Below are 23,404 nucleotides of genomic sequence, written 5' to 3'. Positions count from 1 at the left end.
ATATGTACAGAGCAAGCCATAAATACCTGACGGTTTTAATCCGTAACTGTCAGGACACCCACTTGGCGGTTTTGTAATACTTTAACCGGCAGGACACCCAACACGCGTTGCTCCATTTTGGTCAGTGTCGTCTGAAGTTCAGCTCAGATGAAGTAATGGTTCATTGTGCAACACGACAGCGTGGTGCATTCGCTAGCGCAAGTGCGATATCTTGTCGTTTAGTTGACTGTCTTTAATTGCGCAGAGACGCGTCCATTCCTACTAAACTTTATAACAGCATATATAAAAAAGAACGGCGTGTTGCGGGGATTTTAACATTTACCTTTACGTCAAAATCAGGTAACTAAATTATTAAGATACCTTGTTGTTCAAACTTGTGTAGCAGTGATGATTTTTGTTTAAGCGGTGTTACATATGTTACGGCTTTATATCTCTAAAAACTAAACCGGAAGACAATGAACAAAATGGTATCCACGCATGCTAGATTGATCAGGCATTCTATAAGTGCCAAGGAAGATCGGTTATTTCATACTATCGATGCATTTCGAACATAAAATGTGCCGTAAAATTTAATGCTTGTATCAGATCCTAATAAATTCAATGAAATATGAAGAAAAAAAAGGCGCCAAATAATAAAAATCTTTCAGAAATGAAGAATGGTGCTTCGTTATTTGGACACTATATAAATAATTCTATGGTTATTCCATCCATTAATGGATCTCTGATATAAAGCCAATGCAGGTATCAGGTTTTAACACATTCAAGCGCAAATAAATTATTCCTTCGAAAAATTTTCGTATTTCGTGAAAAAGATGTTTAATATTTTATAAATGCTATGTGGAATGCAATATTTAACAATAGTCCAAAAAATTTCAAAGTTTGAAAAAAACAAAAAAAAAAACAATATTTTATTATTAACTACTGATTTATAATCTTTATAAATTTGGAACATTCCGAAACTTCTTCTGATTATTATAATCGATTAAGAATTCAGAACATTCCGAGACCTTTTCTGATTATTATAATCCACTAAGAATTTAGAACATTCCGAAACGCTTTCTGATTATTATAATCGATTAAGAATTTAGATCATTCGGAAACTTTTCTTGATTATTATAATCGATTAAGAATTTAGAACATCCCGAAACTTTTTCTGATTATTATAATCGATTAAGAATTTAGAACATCCCGAAACGCTTTCTGATTATTATAATCGATTGAGAACACAAAAGAACTGGTACAACAGAATGATCACAATTGTTTAAATTTTAATGCAAGAGAAACAATCCTTTTATTTCGCAGAGCTATCCGTTTGAACTATTCCGACTTCAAAAGGAATTCGTAAAAGAATATCTCACAACTTGCCAGTTTTGAATATTTACCTGTACGTTCATCTTTCTTAGAGACAAGAAAAAAATGAATAAAATATACTCAAGAAAGGTACGGAGAGGGTGTAGGGGGGAAAAGAATGACGAAAAAAGTAAAGGATTTCCGTAGAGGAAGAAAAATTCTACAACAAACGACACGGCAAACATTGCCAGATTTTTAACACACGAGTTTTGAAAATAAATCAATAGCGACATCTACTGTCAAAAACAAATTTTAAAGTGCCATTAAAAAAATCCAATTCAAACGAAATCAAAGAAAATTATCATGTCAGTAAATTTCTAACTAATAATCAGAGCTTTGTTTATCAATTTTCAGGCTTTATTGATCAAGAGCCTATATTTTCAATAATTTATTTATTTATACAATTAACGACGTGCTAGTTAATGCCATTTCGAACTTACATATTTAAAAAGAATTTATCAACTTGATGAATTTTTTATGAAAATAGAGATCCTTTTGTATGTTAATTAATATTAATTTCAGAAAAAATTACGCCGTTACATTTGTTTTTTTTTTTNTTTTTTTTTTTTTTTTTTTTTTTTTTTTTTTTTTGAAAATTAAAGGCGCATTTAGTAAATAAAGTTCTTAAAAAAGCTTACCATTAAAAAATAAAACATAATGTTTAGATACTTATGAGTCATAAAAAAATTATGCACGTTAATTGTTTTACATAATTCAAAATAACTTAAATTGTTAAAATAAAATAAATATTAGTATTAAAATTTAAGAATTATGAAAACGGGAAGACTATGCGCATTGAAATATTTGCATAATTCAAAATACCTCAAATGGTTTAAATAAAACAAAAAAAAAATTATAAACTGAAAACTTTCAAAAGTTTTGATGCGATCAAGCGAGAAAATTAAAACTTAAAAAACAAAACTACAAAAAGTGAACTTTCAAATCAAAGAACTATCAACATTAATATGGGTTGTAAATATTGTACTTAAACCAATCATTATCACAGAATTAAGATAGACTCAAAATATAATAATTCTACGACCCTAAAAGACTAAACATACTTTATGTTTTACAAAAGTAATCATAAGTAAAACATACCGAAGTATGTTTTGCACCAGTTTAATAATAGTATAATACAACAGGCAATAACTAATTGTACAGTATAACAATTAATAATGAATATAATTAATCAACAGGCAGAATTAAGTTGGACACAGAAGTTAATAACAGAAACAATTTCTGCAACTGTTTCAGATCGTATCAATAAGATTACTTAATATAATTTTTGACGTTGAATGTAAAAAGGATGGATGCAAAAAAAAACAAATGACCTTATTTTAGTTTACGCAACTGACAGGAACAAAGTTTTCTAGGTGACCATGTGTCTTTATCTGGTCGACAAATCGCTTGACAGACCAACTTCACAGCGTTTCAGCGTCCTCAGTAATTAATTATTTTTCCCTTTCCAATTCGCTAACTTGAAATATCGTTCTAATTAGAAGAACCAATATGATCGAAAAGATAAATACTTCTTTTTTTTTCGTAAATAATACCAACGAATATTTTGAGAAAAAGAATTAAAGTAGAAGTCCACGTGCTCTTTAAAAGCAGAAAAAACAAGACATTGAAATAACAGGTAACCTCATTATTCATTTCCTACAACGAGGAAAAAAAGTATGGCCAAAACTAACAGATTATGGTATTTCTGACACTTTAAAAGCTCTGTAATTTTTGCTGAAGATTGGTTTTGATTTTTGTAAAATTAACAATAAAATATGGTTTTATAATATGTGATAAAAGTTGGTAATTTTAGCGACATGGCATAAAAACCATTTATTTCGTTAAATTCGCTTCCTAATTTTGTATTCTTTTCTAAATGTTTAGTAATAAGGACTATAATTTTGGAAACCAGAATTTCCGTAACCATATAAATGGGAAAGAAAGATAATAAGGAAGAAAAACAATTAAATTAACAATAAAAGAAGGTTTTATAATATGCGATAAAAGTTGATAATTTTATCATCATATCTTAAAGCATGGCATCAAAACCATTTATTCGGATAAATTTTCTTTCCGATTTTGTATTCTTTACTAAGTGTGTTATAATAAGAACTATAATCTTGAAAACCAGAATTTCCGGAAAACTGTTACCATATGAATGGAAAAGAAAGATAATAAGAAAGAAAAATTTAATAAATGAATGTTTTAAATACCAAATATTTTGGTTTTATTAACCAGAATAATGCTTTTTTTTTCGTTCTTTTATTTGACAGAAATGTTATTCCTGTATGGTAATTTCACCAGAGAAAATTTTTTAAAGGCCATTGAATTAGGCTGTTTCGTAAAAAAATAGAAGTTTTTTAAAAAAAAACTTTTATCGACAAACGAAGTTTGGAACTATCTATTACAAAGTAACAGATAAAAAAAAAATAATGAAATAAACTACATTCTTCAATTGTACTAAAAGGAAAAAAAAATTTGTTTTTTTCCCCTGACCAAAAACGAAGGCTCATCCCCTTTGCTAATAATGTTCTATCACCACCGAAAGTTATCCCCGTTTTATATTTGAAAGTGATGTCCCATTGCATTTTAGGTCTGACAAAAATAGATTTACTTTATTCTTTTCAGAACAATTAAAAAACGTTGCTTCAAAATTTTTATTTTAATTCAATAATAATGACTTTAATTATTAATTTTCATTATTTGAACGGGCATAATTTAACACTGAACGCGTTTTAAGAAAAATTGCGACGCATTTTCACATAAACATGCGAAGGACGTTGAAAAAGTTCCAACGATTTATATTTCATTTTGTTTGTATATTTATTTTCTCAAAATGGTTTTTCGCAATCGACAGGTCTCGATAACTAATGATAAAACTGTTTTGAGAAAATCCAAAACGCTTTTCATAATTACAATTAATCGACTTTCCAGAAAACCTTTTATTTTTTTTACCTCTCGTTTTTTTTTATTTTATTCATTATAATTTTTGGAATTGGCAGGTTTTGGTACCCAATGATATCCTCAAATGATTCGATAAAATCTCGAAACATCTTCACGCAAGGACTTTCTTAGTCTAGCGTACATTTATATGTCAAGCTCATTTCATTTTTTATTTTATATATTAATTATTAGCATTATTTATTACCTTTGGACTTGTCAGATTTCGTTACCCAAAATTTGAAAGTTGTGATAAGAAAGAAGAAAAAAGAATACCCTCTTTGAGGGTTGGAAAAATGTTAAAAATAATGTCGGAATCGGAAAACAAGACCCCTGCTTGTTCCGGGCTCACATCCGCTATTTAAAATAATGACAGGAATGGTGTTCCAAGGGGGAGGAGAATTCGTGATTTTACACCTCGTCAACTTACACAATTATGTCTTCAAAAGTTCATTGATATCTATAATTTTTATAACACAGAAAATCTCCTTATCTAAACAAGCTACCAAATGTAACACTAGGAGAGATTTTTCAAGTCACGATGTTCCAAAAATTGATTAACATGTAGCTGATAAAATAGGAATGTGGTTGGATGCTCACCATATGGCGGCACTTAACACACAATTTGGAAGGAAAAAAAAAGGGGGGGGGGAATCTAACTACCTTCAGGTTCTTAAGATGATAATTTAAAAATTCACTTGCGATTGTAATCGTTTTAATTTCATCAACATCATTAAAAATTTTGGGAAAATGTCTGTTACGAAGCAACTAAAAAGATTGGTTAACAAAATCATGACAATATATTAAGGACGCAGACGATTTTGAATACATTAATAATCGTTTGACTTTAAAAAAAATTGACTTTGTATTAATTCTGATTTGTTCTAGATTAAAATATTGGGAACATGACTTATGGAGCATTTGAAAAAGTGGTTGACAAAAACATGGCAATATTTTGAAGGATGCAGACGGTTCAGAATATATTATCGATTGCTTTAGCAATCGCGCTTGTGTTTAAAAATCGTTTTCATTTTTTAAAGACAAGCGGATGTAGCAGCGATCTCTAATATATTCTTAATAGTGTGCAACCTTTTTAACATTGCCATGGTTTTGTCAACAATTCTTTTTGCTGCAGCTTCACAACAATGCCTCTCAATATTCAATGCACATCGTGAAGCTCAATACTGATCACAGACAAAATTACCAAGCAAACGAAGTGTCACATTTTTTACTTTTAACACAAGAACCCTCTTAATAAATGCTAACTTAAAATAAGAAACTTGCTGAAAAAGTTTAGAGAAAAAGAAATAACTGTTCCAATATAAATTAAAAAAATTAAATAAAAATTAATACTAAAATTTTTATATTATTAACTTTCATAAGGAAACATAATAAATAAAGAAATAAAATTGTAATAAATAAATAAACAAAAATATGGTAAACAGACCTGCCAACCTTAGAAAATAAAAAAGCAGGAGACTCTTTCTGTATCACGACATAGCGCAATATTGAAAATTAAACCTGATTCACACTTCCTACAAGAAGTTTATTTCAAAATAAATTATTTACATTACATAAAATAGATCACAATAAGATTCTGACACTGACTAATAAAGATACGTGTTCTTACTATAAAATATAAGGTTCTATAGAATTATATTAAAACATATCTTTTGATTTTTTCAAATTTAGGAAAAAGTTCAAAACTAACAAAATATGTCAATAATGAATACAATACTTTATAAATGTATTTCTTAATTTTTTTTTAACTGCTACTGTTTTAAAACTGCAGATGTTGCTGATTTAGCATTATTTAAAAAAAAAACTCGCATCTATAGAAAGTGAAAAAAACATTTTGCCTAATGGTGTCCAAGATATCTCCAATTTTGTCATTTCATTGGTTATTGCTGCTGTTTTGGTTCACACTCACCATAATTTTTAGTGATGTTGCTAAGGGGCAAAATTTTTCTAAATAAATGCCCAGCATGATCTGAAGCACAAGTTGGGAAGGAAATTGCACAAATTGTTGTTTTTTTCCTCTATCTTGCACTAAATAGAAAAAAGCAGGAGAAAACACCCTGAAGGTCTGAGGGCGAAGATTTGAGGCAAAAGCAGGAGACTCCTGCTAAAAGCAGGAGAGTTGGCAGGTCTGGGTAAATAAAAAGCATATAACAATTATTAAAACTTTTATATTTTGCATAAAATATAGGTAGGCACATGTGACAAATAGTTACGGTTGTAGTTATTGAGTATGTTAGAGTTACGGTAGCATCTTGACTTGGCAAAACTGTTTATAATGGTCAAGTGGCTAGTCTAAGGAATCTGGGATTCATATTTTCAGGAGCTTTACTTCCACCCTGATTTATACGTAGAAACTAACAAATTAAAGAAAAGATCTCATATTTATAAAATTAATAAACGTTATAGTATTCCAACATTTGAAGTTTATTGATCGAAAAAAAATTGCTTTCTAAATTAATACAATTTATTTTGACTGAATGACGCAATGTAATGAAAATCAAATTCTAGAAGCAATCGAATCAGTTCATTTTCTTCCAAAAAAGTCGTCTTCTTCGCGCCAAAAGTCAAAAATCATTAGCAGGTCCTGTGAATTCGCCCAGAATAATAACTACAAGACGTGAAGAAAAAAAAAAGAACTTTTTTGAAAGGCTTAAAAATGATATGCCGCCAATTACTAGAAGCAACGAATTTAATGTTGAGGCGGACAGATTCTCGTACTTGATAGCTGATCTCTTGTCTTCACTGCGAAGCTTCTCATGTAGACAAGGAATGTCTGAGGCACGCCTCTTTATATCCTTGCCACTTTCTGAACCACTTAGTTTGTTCAGTTTAAACGGAATCTGTCATTGTCTGACTTGGAATGATCTACAAGGCTTGTTTCAACATTCTTTTCTTTTCCGGTTATCATATAATAATGATTGCGTTCGTTAATTATTGATGATAAAAATAGATGAGAATTGGGAAAATTTCATGCATGGAAGCAACGAGTAAAAATATTAGAGTAATTAAAAAATCAAGGCTTCATATATATACCTTTCTACCTAATGCACTCTCTATTGTGGTTTCATTTTTACAAATTCCAAACATGTTTTGATTTATTTGAATAAATATATATTATATAATTTTGCTTTATTTGAATAAATATCTATAAGAGGAAAAGCATAGGTGAATAGAATAATAATTTTATGATAAAAAAAATAAAGAAAAGCAATTCCCCAACAGTCAATTATGTGGTAAGGTTCCACAAGCCAACTCCAGGGACCAAACCTTAGCGCTTTCGAATGATCATTCAATACCTAAATCACAGGGGCATCGCAGCGATTCTAAAATACATATTTATAAAACAAAACATAATTTATCGAACAAAGGTACTGATACTAGTCAATACATTTGAGTGGAAGTATCGTGTACCACTAAAACTATAAAAAAAAATTATCGACTCTTTTCCGATGTCAAAGTTTGACATTAGCTTCAAATAAATAAATTATATATTAATGTCCTCGTAAATGATATATTTACGGGAAATTTAAAGAACAAATTTCAAAGTGCTTAATCTGTAATTAAATTAAAAATCATATTTAACTATTAAGATTTAAAACACTTACATAAAATAAAAATTTCGCCAAAGTCTATCGCCGGGAAATTCCTTCTTGATGCCAGATTAACGTCTTTGCAGAAGATTTGGAACCAAATTATGATTTTCTAGGAGGGAACTAATTGCTTTTTTATCGCATTTCATGAACATAATCCATATTATCTCGATCGCACTTCGCAAAGAAAATATTTCACTAAGTTTTTTTAAACATTGCGTCACATACCAGAGGTCGATTTATCGCTCTCTCTTTAACACGCCGTTCACACTGCATCCGTAACCATGTAATAAATTGCACTGCCTTATCCAATAAGGAGGTGTAAAACGTAAACCCAATTAAATCTATGAGCATCCGGAAAAAATTCGTACTTTCGAAACCGATATAAAAATTCATTCTTTCGCTGATAAATCTTCGAAATAAAACCTTTTAATGTTCGTTGATTTAACAAGGTAGATATTCTTTTATTTTTTATTTTTTGGCGACTGATTTCCTAAAGTAGGCTATACACACTAAATTCCGACGTTATTTAGGTGGTCGTTCGAGTTTTCGAACGTTTTCAACGGAAACAAAAGTCGAATTGTATTCTTTTTTTATGGAATGTCTTAAAAATATTTCAGGGGGTTGCGAACGTCAATCTTATGGGAGAATTTTATTGACGTTAATGTACCTTTCCATCTGGTAATGGTCTTGAGTGAATTAGGATTCTAGAATTCTCCTTCTCTCCCCCCATTTCACGACCGCGATCGTAAAATAAGTGGAAACAAAATTTAATCTTTCTTGCGTTTTCTGATTTTTTTCTTTTTAGGAGTTTTACGTCAAATGGACCAGTGATAAGAAAAGAAATACTCGATATCACTATATAGGACCAATGTATTAAATTAAACCAAAAAAATTTAATTATTTCTCCTGATTCAAAATTCAATAATCAAACTCGACCAAGATATCAAATTTAGTCAGAGAAACAAAAGTTATGATCCCAATTCAAAAATATAAATAAATATTTATTTCTAATTTTAATTTTTTCGTTTAGTATTTTAGTGAAAGAACATGTTAAATTACATAATATATTACATTTTGACCTTCATAGTTAGCTGTATAAAAAAAAGCAAAAATTTTAATTTGCTCATATTTTTTAAATTTTTTATATCCAAAATACATTAAAATAAGGTTGGCAAGTTTTTGGTATATAGTATCGGTTCTTGATGAAAATATTATTATTAAATTTAATATAGTACATTGAAAGTTTTGATAAAGATTAAATAGTTAACTGTTTTTTTCTGACGTAATAAAACATATGTTGATAAGAAATTTTTTTAAAAAAGAGTCTAACCACAGTAATATACCGTGAAATATAAACTGATGAAGTACTAAAAAAAATTTCTAGAACTTCAAAATTATATCATTACTTTATATAAAGTTTTAATAGTTATCTATGCTATCATTACCTAATACTAAATGAGAAAGTAATATAGAATAAGAAGGTAATAAAATGAAATCTTCAGTTTAAAAATTAAAAGCAGTTTTATTTTTAGCTTATAACATTCATCTGCGACGATTGGTGCATAGTTATTTATTTGTTTAATTTTTAAACATAATATAAATAAAATTCGCATGAATTTTTCTTTTGTGACTATCGTCATAGGTTTCTAACAGTTTTTGACGATTTCAACCATGCCTGTCTTGTCAAAAGCTAATTTCTGAAGTCACAAATTAAAATGCAACATCTCGTAATAATGTTTTTAATTCAAGATTAGCACCCCATTAATTTCAATGCCTAAATTGCTTCAGTGCTTAATTTTGCGGCAGGTGAAAGAAAATTATTTTTATCCCTAAATTGAAATCCTTTCACTTGGCGACAACATGGAAACATGGGACAAAAGTGTGAGAAGAATGCGCATCACGTTAAAAAGAAACTAATCTTTCGTTAAGAGGTGATAAGCGTTATAGAGAGAATCGTTTAAAAGCATAATCTATTTGAAGCATCAAAGAGTTCTGATAGATATCAATTGTATTCAGAAAAAGTGAAAAGAGAGTTCTTTAAAAAAAAAATCTCAAGAAAGGATTAGAAAATAGTCGGCGAATATTTCTAGAATTTAAGGCATGCGACAAGTCTATTGAGCTAGATGGATAGATGTATGGCGACTTGTACGTCTTAGGAATTTGTAGGATTAGAGTTGGAAAAAAAAGGAAGAAAAAAAAAAGACAGTAATAACGAAAGATAGAAAACATTGTATTCAATCAAGATATTTAAGGGTCCTAATTCAAAAAAAAAAAATAATAATAAATAAATGAAAAAAATTAAATATTTCAATAGAAATTCTAACAATTAAAATTCTATTTTACAACGTAATAATATAACGTTTATCAAGTACTTAATATCCATTGAGCTAGATGATCACATACATCAACTTGTAACGATGTTAAAAAAAATTAAAACAGCTTATGTCTATTAATAGATGGAAGCTCTATAATTCATAGCGTAAATTCATCTACCATCGGTAAAAATTATAACGGGCGGAATTTTCATACAAGACATTTGAATTTAATTCTAAACTCTTTGGGAGAGACATTGTATACACACATATATATATATATATATATATATATCAGGGTTGGAGTTTTTGCCGGCAAAAAGGGGTTTTTGCCAGGACAGTGGCAAAAACCTGGTAAAAACCGGCAAAAACTGGTAAAAACCGGCAAAAACCAAATTATCTAAATTGCTGATTAAATATTATTACAAAATACTTGAAACAAATTTAAATCAATCATAAGGAATAATAATTTTGATACATTACATGAAAAAATTATTTTTAACATATTAATAATTAATATACCTAAGGGTAATAATTTTTAAAAGATTGAAAGTTTTTGATCTCTTTTCATTTTAGAATCCTAAAATAAATGTTTTTTTACAAATAAATAANATGTCAATAGGATAACTATTCCATTCATTCCCTTTTATTTTGCTGAAGGACTTTTACTTATGTATTATGATAAATCCTTGGCATAGCAAAATATATATATATATATATACGTAAACGAATTCTGCAAAAAGGCACGAAATTCTCTGAATAGGATAAATTTAGAAAGGGTGAAATTTAGCAGGGAAAGGATTTACAATAAACGAAATTTACGCATCTTAAATACGATAAAAACAAGTTGAAAAATCCGACCAATTAAGCATTTAAACTGCCCATTTACACATTATACGCTACTTTACGACCAAATGCAGTTAAGACCCTGAAAAGAAGTCCCACTTGTCATTTCTATGGCCATATTTATTCAAGCTCCCTCCAAAGTCAATGGAATGCAACACTTTTTTTTTCCACCCCTGAACAATAGACTGATGGCCCACCTTATGCTTTAGGGCGTTAGGGTTCTTAAAACCAACTCATAAAACTTGGACAACAATAAACATAAAGTGCAAATCCTTCACCACACAGAGCTCTGCTTTATTTTTCTTTAACCATAGTCTGGAGAAAACACTTGAAGCTATTTATTTAAATGCTCACATGTTTCAAGTAGTCTCATTTCTGATGAATAGATAATAAAATACAGAATTCGCAAACCGTCGGGAATTTAGAATTTGTGATATAGGCTGACAAGAGGCATCATCTTCTTGATGCCCACACTGAGAAAAAATATATAATTAAAACTACCAGAATATGGTAAAATTTACCGTGTTTTTGGCTCTATTGCCACACCAAAAAGCTCGATAATTTTTGCCGAAGGGGCTAGGCTAAATGAATGAAATTTTGTTTTACAATCTGTGATAAAAATTGGTAATTTTAACTAACATGTTAACTTACAGTATGGCATAAGAGCTATTTATTCGATTAAAGTTACCTTTCATTTTGTAATCTGTGGCGCACTAAATCTGTGGTAAAAAGAACTATAATTTTGAAAACTAGAATTATCAGTAAACCGGTACCTTATGATCGAAAAAATTAAAAATGAATGATTTAAACACTATATATTTTGGTTTTATTNGTATGGCATAAGAGCTATTTATTCGATTAAAGTTACCTTTCATTTTGTAATCTGTGGCGCACTAAATCTGTGGTAAAAAGAACTATAATTTTGAAAACTAGAATTATCAGTAAACCGGTACCTTATGAGCGAAAAAATTAAAAATGAATGATTTAAACACCGTATATTTTTGTTTTATTGACCAGAATTATGTTTAATTTTTATATATTTATTTATTTTTCAGAAATGTCATTACCATACATACGGTAAATTTATGAGACTTTTTTTTCTCCGTGCAGGGTTCAATATATTGGTACGATTTTATCACTTAAAAAAATACTATTTAAAGGGTTTTTTTCCTAAATGTATACCTTTACAAGACAATTGTTTACATAAAAATGTAATTGGGTAAACCCACAACGCTGATGAAAATTTTTATGACAATGAAAATTTATAAAAAAGGGTAGCACATTAATTTCAAGTAATCTTATGGTACGGCATATAAATATCTTATTCGAGTCTAGTGAATTATACCAAGTATACAGTACCAAACTAGTAATGCAGTACTCCCCAAAAAAAGTTAAAATAAAGTGTATTTAATGAAATAATTAAAAAAAACTAAAAAGATAAAGTTTAATTTATTTAATTTTTTTTTAAATATTTGATAATTAAAAAGTATTTAATAATAAAAATATTTTCAATATTTAATAATTAAAAAAAATATTTAGTCATTAAAAGCAATATTTAAAAATTAAAAACATTATTTAATAATTAAACATAATATTTAATAATAAAAATATTTTTAATATTTAGCAACTAAATATTGAAACATTTTTTTCATATCTAATTTTTTAAAAAAATTTATTTACTTTTTTCAAAACAGCGTATTTCTACGTAAAAATCGCATTATCTGCTGCAGGTTGCTCAATTAAAAATGAGATATTTAATTATCGTTACTAAATTATGAAAACAGAGCCCAAAAATAAAATTATGCTGATGATTGAAAATTTTGCAATAGCAAAAAAAAGAGAATGTTTAGTGAGGCTATTCGTAGAGAGATCAGGACATTTACCGACAGGAGAACCGACCTTCCCCAACGTGAGGGCACGCTGACGATTTTTACATTCATTTTTTCAATCCTGCTAACAAACGTGTTTTATTTTGATCTGAGATTTTTTTTTCCTACACGAGAATGTATGCCCCCTACTGTCTTTACATCTGAATGATTAATCGTTTTATGCCACAAAATACCATTGACATAGTTATAATGTTGTTAAATGGCGTAGAGTATACAGCTAAATTTACAGCTATCGATATGGTATCAGCTAGGATGTCGTCGTTTTCATTTAATTTCAGCTTTAGCAGGATGCTTTTTCGCCTTTTGTTTGTATTCGTAGTAAGACAAAACTATCTTGTTTTTTTTTTCAAGGAAAAAAAAAACATGCGCACTTCAGATTTTGTTGCTTTTTATTTATTTATTTATTTTTATAGTGCAATTAAAAAATATAAAGAAGATTACACGATTTCAGAGAAATTCGAGGATATTTGAGTCATATGGGATAAAAATTGGAGTTCTTCCTCAAAGAATTTAAAAGTTTTTGCAGACAATCAAAGAAATTCGAGGACTGTCCTTAAGAAGATTTGAGAACGCCGGGTCACCTAAGTATAATAGGATTAAATTAAACAATAACAGATTTAAAATTCCATGCGCACTTATGATTTTTATTTATTATTATTATGTTCTTTTGATATTTTACTGCAAATAAAGATTACATTTATCGGAGAAATTCGAGAATAGTTGAGGACATGTGATAAAATTTAAGAACATTGTCTGTCCTCAAAGAATTTTTAAAGTTTTTGAGGACAATCAATGAAATTCGTGGGCTGTCCTCAAGACTTGAGGACATCTGGTCACCTCATTACAGTGAGATTTAACTAAACAATACCAGATTTATAATGCCATGCGCACTTATTTTTTTATTTATAATTTTATTTAATATTTTACAGCAAATAAAGATTACATTTTTCGGAGAAATTCAAGAATATTTGAGGACATGTGATAAAATTTAAAAATATTTTCCGTCCTCCAAGAATTTAAAAATTTTTTAGAACAGTCAATTAAAATCCGGGCTCTGTCCTCAAAATTTGAGGACGCCTGCCCACCTAATCTAAAGAGATTTAATTAAAAAATACCAGTTTTATAATTCCAAAGAACGAATGTAAATAAGTATTTCGCATAAGGATGGGAATAACATGGTAGTCCAGCCACTGTTTCAAACCCCGCCCTTGAAATACAGAGGTGTGACATTCACAGATAGGCACATAATTTTCAAAAAGAATGAAGTGTATAACATCGAATTCACACTCATTCCCCCAATAGAATTGTCACAGAAGTCGACGGGGGACGAGGTTCAGCTATGTAATCGACTATCATTAAGGGATAAAGTTTCAAGGAACCACAATGTGGTCAGGTGTCCCCATCACAACTAATACAGACAGGTATTGATGACAAGAAGGGGTGCACGAGAAAAGAAAATGAAGATGTTTTCTTAAATAGAATTCAAAAACCGAAACATCCCTACTCGCTTGGCTGAGTTTCCAGAAAAACTAAATGAAGTCTCTTTGAAAACGATCAGGTCACATTTATCTTCGACTCTCAACCCCCCTTCCCCTTTAGAACAATTATTTGGTGTTTTCTGTAAAAAAGTTTGTTTAAATAAATGTTAAAACTTGCACGTTTTAAAGATAGGTAATTAAAATACGAATTCAATTATTACTAAAAAAAAAGACAACTTCTTATTATATATTTAAATTAATGTGTGAATATTTAGAAATTGCTCATGAAAAGTCAATTAAAAATAATTTTTTTAAAATTAATTTTAGGCATTACGTCCAAGTCAATGGATGATTTAAATATCGGCTCTGAAACTTTCGCTCAACGTTTTAAGTGTTGAATAATTTTTAGAGATAGCATTTAAAACTTTGCACTATATAGCATCGAATACTAACATAAAAAAAGAACAAAAATTAAAAAACTTAGTTAAAAAATTTTATACTAAATAATTTTTAGTGGCAACAGCTAAAATATATCTTATATTTCATTACTGTGGGCAATATAACTCCTAACAACTTGTCATTATTGTGGGCAATATAACTATTACAATAACTCATTACTGTGGGCAATATAACTATTACAATAACTCCTAAAACTATAAATTTAGTAAATTAATATTATAAATGTTTGCAGATAAATAAAAATTATAATGAGAGAATCAAAACTTTATCTATTTATTTATATTACGGTTACCTTAAGAAAGCTTTTAGTTATAACACTTAAATCATAGGCTAAATTTGATTATTGTTTTTAAAACCTAGTTACAAGAATACAAGTGTTAAATTTTTTTGTAATTTTTTAAAACTCCACATATTTGCGCATATTCATAACAATTGCTACTGAATGAAATCTGAATAAACTGTGCATTGACTAACTGTACAACACTTATTAAAAGAATAACACATTTAATAGTAGCTAGAAATATATAAATACGTATATATATATACTACATTATTTCTCTTATTGGATTTTAAAACTATTTTTAAAGTCTGATTTGTGCAATAGACCATTCATAAAAAAAAAAAAACTAAAACGATTCCGTGGAATTCTGTTGAAGAAAAATGACACCTAATTCTTCGAATTCAACTTAGACCGGCGAATTAGTTAAGTAGACTTAAATATAAGTATCAATATGTAGCATTAATGAAACAGGTGGTTTATGAATAACAGAATTCGTTTTTTCTTTCCTACATCTGTCTGATAGACGACGAAACGAAAGCTTGTTTATCCTTCGCGGTTTATCGACACTTTGCGGTTGATTCTCAGGTATTTCGGCTTTCCTCCTCATTTCGAATACCCCCTTCCCCTCCCATTCCCGCACGTGTGATTTTCTAGCTTACTCAGCATTTTCCAACATGATGGATACGTTGAAAAAGCTCATTTTTTTAGCATTTCGTATACCGTCTGAACGGCGACAGTTTAAGCTTAACTATTTAAGAGATTAAATAAAGAAGCAATAGTTTTAAGTGTTACAGTGTTCACTGATAAAGCTATCATCTATGCACGTTTGATATTAATGTCGAAATTTTTCATAATTCATAATATATTTTTTTTAAATAATAAATTTATAAAATTCACGATCTGCGTATATTTCATTTTTTAGGATAGCCATACGCACCTCTATAAATATTGCACATTTATTATCGAAATATGTACTAATTGATAATATACTTTTTTAAGTAATAAATTTATAAAATTCACAATTTAAGTATATTTTATTTTTTATAATAGCTATACGCTTCTCTTAAGCGTTTGATATTTTTGTCCAAACGTATACAAATTCATAATATATTTTTTTTAAATAATAAATTTATAAAGCTTACAATTCAATTTTATTTCAACCATTATAATAGTCATACGTTCTTCTGTTAACGTTTGATATTTATGTCGAAATATATACAAATTCATAACGTATTTTATTATTAATTTATTACATTAAAATTTATATTTAAATTTCAGTATTCTTTTTGATAATGGTAAAAGTTATTTTTGGAAAAAAAGTAGTTAATATAATTTAAATTAATAAATTTAATTCTTTCAAAATAATAATACGTAAAAATCCAAAACAAAAAAATGTTTTTAGAATAAAAATAAAACCAGCAACTTAATTTCTTTTTAACTTATACCACTAACCAATTTAAGCTTTAGTATTTTTTATGCACTCAAAAATTAAAAATTTATTTTTACCTCTACAAATAACACAATACACAAGTTAAAATCAAAAGGAATTTTCAAAAATAAGCATTCAAAACAAAGAATTGATTAAAAGGACATGTTAAAGGATTATTAAACTATTTATCAATTATATTTTATGCTGAAATTTTGTGTTATATAACTTCTGAATGCAGATTATTCGCTTCATTTTTTATGTAAATCACTTAATTTACTAAAGCAGAAAACTGTATTACCTCAATTTTTGAAGTAAAAAAATAAACTAATAAAAAAATTAAAATCATAATATTTCGATTCATTATCATATATAAATTTTCTATTAATTAAGGCTAAATTTATACAATTTAAGTTAAAGAATTTAGTTATATAAAAAATCAATTATTTCAATAAATCAAATATTTGCAATAAATACAATTTTAAAAATATTTTCATTAATTAGTATGTATTAATTGTTTATCTCTTGTGAATTGTATACTTAAATGATTAATTTTATATAAATCAAAATTTACAACTTATTTATACATCTTAAATTAAATAACATATAAATAGAAACTTTCCCAATAAAAATAAAGATTCATTAAACTTTATTAATTACGACGTATTGATATTTTTATTTATTGACTATTGTATACTTAAATGTTTATTTATATATTATTAATTTTATCAAATTATTTCTGCTTTATCATTTTATAATAAATAAAATAAAAGAGTTTTTTAAGTAAAATAAAATATTTAATTTTTATTAATTACTCAACATATTTATTTTTTATTGTCAATTGTATGCTGAATATTTCATTTTATTTTAATAAATTAAAAATTTTATTTTAAGTAATATTTAATATTCAACAAAATATATTTCTTAAATAATCTTATTTAAAAGTAAAAAGCTTACTACTTATTGCAAGAGATAAAACACTATTGCATTTTTTTTATCGACTATCATATATTAATCTTACGTTTATCGTCACTTGTATTGTTTGAATGTTTAAAGACATATAAATTTAATTTAAATACCAATCTATATCTTTTATGATATCTTCTAATTTATAAATATAAAGGAACTTTCTCGATAAATTAAAGAATTAGAATGATTAAAATATTAATTTCAATGTCTTTTTATAAATTCTTTGATGTAGGATGCAATACTTCATTTTTGGATGCAAAATAATGACAGAGATTGCAAATAAATAATAAAAAAAAAAACTTACCTGAATATTAACATGTGGCATTAAAAAGTAACCATGGAGACACAAGTCTCCTCATGGAACCTCTGGCACGCATTGAAAATTTATAAATCGAATTCACGTGAACAATCCTCCTGTTTGCACGCAGAGAATACTAGAATCCACATACATCCAATAAAGTACACAATTTGACGAAAAACACAAAATTATCTTCAATCCACAGGTCTTTTATTTCTCTATAAAATCTCTCTTGCTTTTTATCAGTTTGATAAACAAATAAATAAAAAAATTATTATTCCTGCATACCACTATTTTCTTTATATTATTTCGAACTTATTCCAACAAAAGCGCTCCTTTTTAGCCGCAGCGCGGAGAGCGAAGAGATGAAATATGAAAGGAGATTCACTGTGTGTTCACGATTCCCGCTTATGTTAGTTGAAGTCTGAAATAATCACTATTTCTCGCCGGCTATGCTTGTTTTTATTCGCTTTCGTGTCACGTGGTCTCGTACTGTTTGCCAATCGGAGGTGAGTACCGAGTGTTTGGCGCTAGATGTTCCGTTTTTCTCTTTTCACGCACGCTTCTCTGTCTAGTTAGCGGTTGCGCGAAAGCTAGCGGAAAAATAGAAGCGGTAATTACTATAACTTGAGAATTATTGAAATCCATCAGTTCATCTGCTCTTTAAATAAATATTGTACCACCTATTTATAGAAATGTATGACTCGCTTATTTTTAGTGCTAATTGTTTCCTTCTTTTTTTTTTCTTTTCTAAATGATGGGAAATGTTTTGTTGTTTTGGTATTGGCATTGACGCGAATAATTATTTATAATGGGAGAATTACTCTTTATCTTTTTGCCTTATTATTAGAATTTGTAAGATTTTTTTTTTTTTTTTAGTTTTCTTCATGTATTACAGCATGCTGATCAAACAGTTTTCCTATTGGCGATCTAAGAATTAGATTGTGATGGCGCATAATTATTCCAAGAGAACTTGATTTAATTTCTGCTTTAACTCATATGCTTTTTTTTTTTTTTTACCAATATATTTCCCCCCTTAGAATTATAATAAACATCATTATATAAACATTAAACATTGTCATATATAATTGACATTACTATCTGTGATGTAATAGACATTATATCATACATATTAGAATTTGGTTCTAATATATATTAGGATTTATAAGCTAATATTGACACTGGGAATGGATTTTTATTTTAATTAATGCATTTATTTTGTCTTATACTCTATTAGGATTATATTAGGTATTTATTCTGATATATAATTAGCTTTTTTTAAAAAAAAGATTCCTCATTTAGAAACATCATTGCTTTTTCTTTTTTGTTTTCTTCTTTTTAGGATAAACAATTTTTTTTCTTCCAATTATGATGAAACAATGATATAAGCGAAAACTTTTATATTTTTTCATAAATTTTTTAACTTTAGCTTTTTTTGTGTACATATATTATTCTAGGGTTATAAAAAACATATTTGATATAATACACATTATTTTAAATATTAAGATTTTCCTCTTATATATTATGATTATAAGCTGATATTGACACTGATCATAAATTTCATTTTTGTTTTATTTCATGAGTTTTATTCTTGTTGTATTTATATTTTTCTGTTCTTTTATTTGTTCTGTTTTATAAAAATCCTATTAGGATTTTATTTTTACCTGTTAAGATTTATAAGGATTTTTTATAGCTGATTGTTTATAGTTTAGTTAATAGTTATAGTAATAGTTTTTCTTAAAGTTCATATCAAAACTATTACTTATAATTATTAATTATAGTTTAGTTATGTTAGCTTATATGGTTTAGTTATTATAGTTATCATAGTTAATAGTTTTTTTTAGTTCATAACTCATTATTCTTACTTTCATGGTCCTTAATGGCAACGGACACGCATAATTTAAAAAAAAAAATTTATTTCTTTATTTATTTTATACGCTTGTTTTGTTAAAATAGTTTCTTTTCTTTTCTTTTTTTTTGTTCATGAAATAATATTACAATGATTACAACTACTAAGAATTTTCAGCTAATTTACAGATAATATTAAAAATATTGTTTTATCTTTTCGGTAAGTGATGAAAAAAGTTTTTGATAATATGAATCCATCGTTAGAATGAAATAGACCTGAAAATGTAAATATTCAGATAGAAGCCAGTGGCTGGTAGACTCAAATAATTTACTTACCACTTTTTCCTCAAATCTAATTAATCTGTGACTGATATCGACAGTTCCCTTTATTTTAATAGCAACTTTTTGCAAACATTTTTTTTCTTTGCTTGGATTAAAATACTTCAAAAAAAAATCATATTAGAATAATTCAGCAATAAAAATAACGTAAGTAAGTAGTTTAACGTACTGCCTTTGAAGAATTTTATTAAAACATATTTGAACCGGCAAAATAATTTAATGTATACATTACAACTCTGAAATATGCGAAAAGAACTTGTTAAAGAACTTTTCTTCCGCAAAAATCTCCTCCCCCCCCCCCATCATAAATTGATGGATTCTGAAGATCAAACTTTTGAAAGGAGACATTGGACAATATGTCATAAAAAAATAATAATAAATATTAAAATCTACAAAAATTTACTTTTCGCGTAGAATTATCGTTAGATAAACAAATATTATAGTTGTGACCAAAAAAATTTTAAATTCGCTTTAAAAGTTTTAGAGATATGGTTAAATACACAAAAAAATAAAATTAACATTATGATGTCCATATTTTGGATCGCTCATCTGACCAAACTATGGGGACAAAAATCCAAATCTGTAGAAAAAAAAGGTATGTTTATTCAGAGAAAGTAAGTTTTTGTGTCTGATTCCGTAACTTAAAATATCGTCTGCACAAATTAATTAGCATGTTTGAGGTCACCCCCTCGCACCAGTAGCATTGAGTACATGAAGATCCAGTTATTAAATTAAAAGTTATTCAGGGAGACTCATTTTTTTTTTTTGTTGATGCATTGTGCTTTTATTATTAAACGGTTTTCAAAGGAAAGAAAAAGAAATAAGAAACTATGGGAAAGAGTTGCCGTTTGTTTATTTAATTTAAGTACTAGTAGCCACTTTTCTTATAGCGAGTGGCTTGTGGTCATTTTCAAGCCTGTTATGAAAATGCTGATTTTTTATATTAAAAATAACATATGTTTTAAGAAGTCTTTAAATTTTTTTTCCTGCTTTGAAACTAATCCACTTTTTTAGAATGTAAAATTTATAAATATTTCAAAAAGAAGACTGAAGTTATGTTAAAATATCCTGTATTTTCTCCTACAAAAGAAAAAAAAAATAAAATGAAAAAAAAAATTATATTAAATTTTTTTTGATTGTTAAAAAGCTTTATAACCAGTAAAATAAAAAAAAACTGAGGACAGCCAAACTATTCTTCATATTAAAACATAAAATGGTTTTTATATCAATTTAGTTCTCATGTTAACTTTTACACAGGATACGATAGATAAAAAGGCAATTATTATTAATATTTTTTACAAGCTGCCTTACACTTGTTTCCAAAATTTTTTTTATTTTAGAATCATTTAAAAGCAGATCGTTTTTAGATACAAACATCCGTAGAGTTGTTCAAAATGTAATTGATTACAGTAATTAAGATAATATTTAATAATGATTAAAATCGGAAGTCGGTACTTTGAACTAATAGCAAATTTGCTGCAATCTAATATGGTTCTATATTTAACCATGTGCCCATTCAAATTGAACTTTTAGTATCGTGTACACCATATTAAGAAGACTCTATGCCGCAGGAAAAATCCTTTATGCCAAATTCTCTTTTAATTGTATTAGTAATTTTTACAAATAAAAACTATTAAGTTTGAAATGTATAAAAAAAAATGCAAACAAATTATGGCAAGATTACTTGAAATTTGCTGTAGGGAAGTTATCTTGCAGTCATTTGTTTGCATTTTCATATTATTAAAGCATTTTTTCAGCATTTTAAACAGTTTAAACTGAACTCATTTTTCACGAAATTTTAAAATATCAAAGGAAATAAAACAGAATTCGCCACGAAAAGTTCTGCCACCAAATTTCTCAAAGTGTCTATTCCCTTAAAAATAGTAAAATGGAACTGGCTTTTAAGAATACTTTTTCTCTAATATTCGAATTTAGAAATTTTTTCCCCCCTATTTACAAAGTCTGGGGCTTATATAACTTGCCAAAAGCCTGTCAAAGCAGTTTTTTTTTTATCAATACTCATAACAATAACTATACAACAACAATAATACAATAACAATACAATAATGCAAAAAAAAAAAAAATACAAAAATACAAAAACTAAATATTGTATTATATAACTAAATATTGTATTAAGTAAATAAGTATTGTATTATATAACTAAATATTGTATTAAGTAACTAAGTATTGTATTATATAACGAAATATTGTAATCTACCAATACAAAGTAATTACAATAATACAAAATAAATAAGATAACAATAACAATAACTTTTTGGACGAATTTCATGCGTTTTAAGGATTCCAGAAAAATAAGGTTTTTCAAAGAAATAGTATCAGGCAGTAGCATGCTGAAACAAGCTAACTCACAGTAACTTTTGTGTGGGGGTGGTCGCAAAGCTCTAGGAGGCCTTGGTGGTCGCCTTAGTTCTATCTAAAGAATACATAAATCATATGGTCATTTTAAGCAATGACAGCTCTTCGTGTCATCATTTTGATTGAGATGACAGGATCGAGTTAGTTGTGGTAAAGTTGTGGTTTGTTGTTGAATGGTTGTGGTAACATCCTTTAATACTTAATTGCGGAATGTTTTTTTCCATTTAATTAATTAATTATTTATTATTATTTTAAAGATCAGAGGCAATTATATGCAAAATTGAGTTTTTCTCAATGATTGATTAAAATTATCATGCTGTTTTCGCAGTCTAAAAATTATTTCTAAAAATTATTATGCTGCTAGATCTAAAAACTATAACTATACAGAACTTTTAATAAAATTTTATTCACGGTAAATTAATTATTTCTTTTACAAAATGGTTTTAAAAGCTATTTCTGTGCACATGAAATCATTTATAAATATTTACATTGAAGACATTTGACTTATTTCAATGTTGTTTATCATAATGATTTTAACTTTAGTTATCATAATATTTGAAGTAATAACATTAAAAAGATAACTTAGCAATTTGCATTTTCAGGTTTTTAATAGAGTACAGTAAAATGTTGCGTTTAAAAAAGGCATAATTTATATTTTTATTAGAAGATGCACAGTAAATTATTCAAATTAAAGTAAAAAGTATGGGCACTTATGGTACCAGTGCCTTTCAATATAAAATTTTCTGGAACAAAAAACCTGACATATCGTAATTTTTACAATTGTATTTACTGTTAAAGTGCTGAAACTTAGTAATTAAATAAATATAACTGAAAAAAATACTGTAAAAATGGTAAAATATACGGTAAAATATATTTTTTAGATATTGCATTCAGGGTGCCAGTTCTTTTAATCTTAATTTGATCCGGGATTTTTTAATGTTTGTTTTTATGTTGCATTTGGGAATTAGAGAAAAAACAAT

General features: G+C 27.5%; 1 protein-coding gene across 1 annotated transcript in view; it reads right to left on the bottom strand.

Moving 5' to 3' along the window:
* LOC107453597 (fibroblast growth factor 8) overlaps nucleotides 1-18,354 on the bottom strand; it is an 89,092-nt gene extending 70,738 nt beyond the window's left edge. Inside the window, exon 1 of the mRNA XM_016070474.3 lies at nucleotides 17,868-18,354. Coding sequence (XP_015925960.1) covers nucleotides 17,868-17,881 — 14 coding nt within the window. The 5' untranslated portion in view covers nucleotides 17,882-18,354. The remainder of the gene's footprint in view (nucleotides 1-17,867) is intronic.
* Between the last annotated feature and the right edge of the window lie 5,050 nt (nucleotides 18,355-23,404).

The sequence above is a fragment of the Parasteatoda tepidariorum genome, chromosome 10 (genome assembly GCF_043381705.1).
Source record: "Parasteatoda tepidariorum isolate YZ-2023 chromosome 10, CAS_Ptep_4.0, whole genome shotgun sequence".
In the NCBI taxonomy this organism is placed as follows: domain Eukaryota; kingdom Metazoa; phylum Arthropoda; class Arachnida; order Araneae; family Theridiidae; genus Parasteatoda; species Parasteatoda tepidariorum.
Note: the sequence above shows the minus strand (reverse complement) of the source record. Positions and strands in the feature narration are given on the sequence as shown.